The 6,000-nt window shown below is 31.8% G+C and overlaps 1 protein-coding gene across 3 annotated transcripts; it reads right to left on the reverse strand.

Annotated features, from left to right (window-relative positions):
- Nucleotides 1–2,423: 2,423 nt before the first annotated feature.
- On the reverse strand, nt 2,424–5,460 carry LOC137836953 (UDP-glucose 6-dehydrogenase 1). 3 transcript variants are annotated; one of them, XM_068645761.1, is made up of 2 exons: nt 5,125–5,460; nt 2,424–4,083 (listed from the first exon to the last, which is right to left on the reverse strand). In XM_068645761.1, exon 2 carries the CDS (start codon nt 4,063–4,065, stop codon nt 2,623–2,625), a length of 1,443 nt encoding a protein of 480 aa, XP_068501862.1. In that variant the 5' UTR covers nt 4,066–4,083; nt 5,125–5,460; the 3' UTR covers nt 2,424–2,622. The 3 variants fall into 3 exon arrangements, with proteins under 3 accessions (XP_068501862.1, XP_090157575.1, XP_068501863.1); XM_090301449.1 differs by having other exon boundaries at nt 5,084–5,158; XM_068645762.1 differs by having other exon boundaries at nt 4,904–5,128.
- Between the last annotated feature and the right edge of the window lie 540 nt (nt 5,461–6,000).

Below are 6,000 nucleotides of genomic sequence, written 5' to 3' on the forward strand. Positions count from 1 at the left end.
TCATCATTTACTCATTTTAATAGGAAGCTAACTTTACTCCTTTAAACCATATTCAAAACTTAGTTTTAAAAATTTCATAAATTAACATGCATAATTTAACCACTATATCAACATCTCAACAAGAGTATTGAGTTCAAAGTACTCCAAATCAAACATCTATTAACCCAAACTCCAAATTACGCTAAACTTAAACTCAAAACATTTTTTACTCAATTTTCAAACATTCAAATTATGATCAAAACAAAATATAAACCCTCATAGAAATCAAGATAGTGTGTCAAAGTCATCTTCTCATCTAAATCATTTACATTAAGGTATTATAACAAAATCAAAGAAAATAAAAAATCTTTAGAAAAAAAATAGGCACTTTAATTAAAAAATTGATCGGTTGAAAATGACTTTTAGCTCTCTAGCTAGTACAACGTGTGATCACAGTAACAAATGAGGTTTGAAGGAATGGAATTAAAAAAAAGTTAGATGAGGACTTAGAAAGAAAAAAAATAATTTGTTTTTTAATGAGAGATAATAGTAAAGGGTGAAGGTTTTACAATTTCAATTTCATAAGTATAAATAAAAAAATATAAATATATGACATCAAATTCTAAACCATTATTCAATTAGTATTTCTTTCACTAAAATTACTTTTTTTAATATTCAAATAAAATTCACTAACAATTATTATAGCTAGTATAATTGAATACTACGAAACTTATATTCATCTCATCAAGTATAAAAGGTAACTAAAACATAACATAAAAACATACATGCATACTCAATATCCACAAATATCTATTAATATTTTTATTTGGTATCATTATAGATTTTAGTCGAGGGTTTAAGAATTTTTTTTCAAGTCCTAATTAGAACTTATGTGTTTAGAAACTTTAAATAAGATTTAGCTCTGCTAAAATTTCTACAAGTTCATAATTAAATGTTCTTAAAATTATTGTTTTCTTAAATTGTGTCTATCAACCAACAACTTCCAATATCTCACAATTTACCTTTTCATTGTCTTTGCGATCTATTTTTTGTTTATAATTATAATTCTGATAATCTCATTTTGTTATAAGTTTCTGTATTAACTCTTTCTATTTTATTTTTTTTATTTACTCCTATCCTTATTGCTGTTTTTCTAATTTCCTTTTTCTTCATAGTTACAGACTCTGGCTTCTTCTTCTTCTTTTTTGTAAAATTTGAAAGCAGAGAAAACACATTAATGCATTTTTCAAAATTGTTTTTTTATTTTTTCATTACTTTACTAATTTACCAACCTTATATTTGAAATTGAGTAGTCACGTCTTTTTCCTTACAAAGGAATATAAAATTAAAATTCGAACATATTAAATTTCAATGAAATAAAATATATGAACTCAATAAAATAAAATAATATAATCAAAACGATGCTTGTGTTTCCAGTTATATAAAAAGTTGTTAATTTTATCAAAAACATTAGGACATGATTGGATGACAATAAAAAAAATTACATTTTCTCTATATTTCAATTAAACTAATGAGATTATTTATGATAAATATTTCAAAGTTTTACATTTCAGATATCTTTACACTGTTGCTCTGTTGTCTCAAACAAATGTATACATAAATAATTGCTAGGTTTTCTTTTATATTTCTTTGAGATGAGGACCTAATATTTTGTCAATTTTTGTAACATCAAATATTATTCAATTATTGTAACTCTGATTACTACTCCATTTAGACAACATAATTGTTCTCAAATATGATTAATTAAAAAAAATTAATTTATGATTATTTTTCAATAGCATGTTCTTCTTTTAGCTTAATGTACTCACTTTCTCATATAAAAACTTATTTTTCATTAGAAGAAATTAATTATCCTAAAATTACCTTTTAACTGATTTATATCTATAATCAACTATTGAAAAGCCCAAAAGCAAATTTTATGGCTGTTGTAGGTCCAAAACATTCTGATATAGAAAAATTATCAAAACATTCACCAAATTAATAGTAATTATGGTTTTAAATAGTAATTATGGTTTTAAATGATCATAAATAAACTTCAAACTTTCATTCATTTATATATACAATCTCTAATAATAATATTTTAATAAAATAAATATTTTAAAATATATTTATAATTACATGTATCTAACATATTGATACCTAACGATTTTTCGCAAAGTGGCGACAAAGGATATAACTTTTACCATTTTCCAATTCGATACGATCCATTCGTTTGTGAAACTATTTACTCAATCGCAGACATTTCTAGAACACCTCTAACAGAGGGACAAGTAATCCATTTTGAAAAAACTTATTGTCAACCTCTTTCCGATACTAATATACCTAATTCAGAAAAGAAGAACTTAATAATAATAATTTAATAAAAAAAAATACTATTAAATGTATTTATCTGAGTTAGATATGCATCTTCAACAATAGTAATCTAATAAAAGAAAAATCCTTGTAAACTCATAACAACCAAACAGTAATGAATTGCAGTAGAGAGAAACACAAAACATATGGCCTCCTACTTTTCCCATAATGGAAACTAATATATGGGGAAGTGAAAAATGGCAAAGAAAAATTGTTCCCAAAAAAAAGGTGTTGATAAATTGAAGCAAACTGAATGTCTTGAGATGTGTTTTATGCGACAGCAGGCATGTCCTTGAGCCATGGATCGAGTGGTTTCCCAATTGAGTAGACAATGAAACCAATCTCACGTAGCTTCTGCATATCCACAACGTTCCTTCCATCAAAAACAAATGCTGGTTTTCTCATGTTGTCATACACCTTCTGATAATCAAGACTCTTGAACTCATCCCACTCAGTCAGAATGCAAACACCATCTGCATCCTTTGTTGCCTCATATGCATCCCAAACCACACTCACTTTCTTCTCAGTTGTAGGACTTGTTGGCTGCAAGTGAATGGGGTGGTCCCAATCAAACTTGTTCATCCACAGATCCCTCTGAATTTGCTCCTCAGTCACCTGTGGATCATATATGCTGAGACGTGCCTTGTCACCAAGTAGCCCCTTGCACACATCAATTGCTGGTGTCTCCCTTGTGTCCCCTGTGTCCTTCTTGAATGCAAACCCCAGAATGGCAATCTTCTTGGTTGCAACTGTGTTGAACATTGAGGACACTACTCGGTTCACGAATCGGCTCTTCTGATAGTCATTGATCTTTATCACTTGCTTCCAGTACTCAGCCACCTCTGGCAGGCCATTGCACTCACAGATGTACACAAGGTTCAAGATATCTTTCTGGAAGCATGATCCACCAAAACCAACACTAGCATTCAGGAACTTGGGGCCAATCCTTGTGTCAGTGCCAACAGCATAGGACACTTGTGTCACATTTGCCCCAGTGGCCTCACAAAGTGCTGACATAGCATTCACAGATGAAATTCTCTGCGCCAAGAAGGCATTAGCAGCAAGCTTCGACAGTTCAGCAGACCACAAGTTTGTGGTTAGGATTCTTTCCTCAGGAACCCAATGAGCATAAACATTTTTCAATGTTTCAATGGCCTTTTCACCTTCTGGGGTCTCCCTGCCTCCAATCAGGACCCGATCCGGGTTGAAAAGATCTTTGATTGCAGTTCCCTCAGCAAGGAACTCAGGGTTTGATAGGATTTGGAACTTGGTGCCCTTGCTATTGTGACTCAAAATTTTCTCTATAGCCTCTGCAGTTTTCACAGGGACAGTGGATTTCTCTACCACAATTTTGTCACTCTTGGAGACATCAGCAATCATGCGAGCTGCACTCTCCCAGTATGTCAAATCTGCAGCCTTGCCGGCTCCAAGACCTCGAGTTTTTGTTGGAGTGTTGACAGATACAAACACTATGTCAGCCTCAAACACATGTTTCTCAACATCAGTGCTGAAGAAAAGGTTCTTGCCACGACATTGCTTCACCACATCATCAAGGCCTGGCTCATAGATAGGAAGCTGGTCACTGTTCCATGCTGCAATGCGGGATTTTGAGATATCCACAACAGCAACTTCAATGGAGGGGCACTTCAGTGCAATGACTGCCATTGTAGGACCCCCTACATATCCAGCACCAATGCAGCAAATCTTCACCATTTTTCTTCTCTGAGCAACCTAACCAACGAGGGGTTCAAATGCATCAGTTTTTTTTATCACAAGAAACAATATATACATAACAAATGCATCAGTATATACAAGCAAACAGCAAAAGCTAATGGACAAAACATAGATACAGTTCAACAGATGCTTTTGGTGTTGTTTTTCAATTAGAATTAAAGTTCTATCTCAGAGTTTACTCAATAAAGCTTTCTATTAAAGGTCAACATAGATTATCCTAGTGAAACTCCAATTCTGATTAGAGAACACCACTAAAAATGATTATAGAACTGCATCTAAGTTTTGTTGGTGAATTTGACATCTATTATATACCAATCATTTGCTTGATAGTACTAACACAGCACAATAAGGGTGAAAAACAATTTGCAATCATATCTACTTTAGAGAACAACGAGACAACGCACCATAGCTTGTCTTTAGAAGCTAATTCATATATGTTAGTGAAAAATATAACAGCATACATCAAATTTCAGTGAAGAATCAATGGGCCAACAATGGCATTGAGGAAATAGGAATCAACTCATTTTCTTCTAATCATACAACAAAAACTCAGAAAAGGGATTAAATATCTCCAGATCTAACAGATTCATCCAAGGGATGATGATTTGGTGACAAACTTCCTCACGACTATGGGTTGACCACTCAGAGACCAATCTTAAGAAAGTATTGCCAACAGATCTTGCACTTGGTAGAGAAAAATAAATGCTTGATATTTCTATTAATACCTCAACCACTGATTACAGCAGATCCAAAGCCAAAGAGGTTCAAGACAAATTCCATGACAGCATTGAATCAAACATAAAATTGAGCAACTTACCATACAAGAAATAGAAAAGGCTAAAGATCTACACACTCATACACAAATCAGAATCAAAGTCACCAATCAGCAAGAACTAACTTCAACCCCTTAACAACTGATAGCACCAAATTTACACCCACAATGATTCAGCTCAAAACATGATACAAGAGTAGAAAAAGATCCAAAATTTGGCAAAACCTTGAACATAAACGAGGAAATGGGGTGTCAAGTAAACTCACCAGCAGAGATGAATGAACCTCCTGAGAAGCTTATGTGGAAGAAGTGCCTACAGAGATTATATATACTGGAAAGAAATCTTGGTTGGGTAGCTGTTATGTTATTACCAAAAGGGACAAGCTTTCTTTGTGAAAGTGATGTGTTTGGTGCAGAGAGACTTTCTATGGTATTCTGGTGGGGCCTTATTCCAGAGTAAAACCGAGGGCAATGTTGGGAATATCAGTAAATTCAGAGAAGTGCCAGTGAACATGTTGGCACGTTTCAACCTTCTTCGTGTGTCTCAGTTTCTGTGTCAACTCCAACAACCTTGTCCATGTCTCCATCACCTTCTTCTTCCTAAGACATTGGCTAAGAATATCAAATTTTATGTCTTTCAGAATTTAGTATTTGGTTCAGATTTATTACTGCAAAATATTATTACTAAAACTTAAAAAAAAAATCATGAAATAAAAATTAATTTTATAGATAAAAAATAGTTAGTTACTATAGTGACTAAATTGAGACAATTTTAGAAACTATATAAATTTTTGGTTTTTAAATTAGTTTCTATTATTGTTAAATGGTTTCTAAATTGGTATCTAATTAACAACCAAAGTTTTTTCTACCAAATTTAGAATCTAAATAGTTGGTAGTTAAAACCTAGATTGCTACTTAGATACCAATTTAAAAATTATTTAACAATAATAAAACTAATATAGAAACTAATTTTTTATAGTTTCTAAAATGGTTTCTAATTTAGTTAATATTGCAATTAATTATTTTGGTCTCTAAAAATGGATTTTTATTTGATGATTTTCTTATAGTGTAACAAGTTATTGTCACGAGCTATTTTTTAACCACGGTTTTATTAAGAGTATTTAAACTCTAAGACTTTATTT

This window comes from Phaseolus vulgaris, chromosome 4 (genome assembly GCF_051622355.1).
Source record: "Phaseolus vulgaris cultivar YP4 chromosome 4, ASM5162235v1, whole genome shotgun sequence".
Taxonomy (NCBI): Eukaryota; Viridiplantae; Streptophyta; class Magnoliopsida; order Fabales; family Fabaceae; genus Phaseolus; species Phaseolus vulgaris.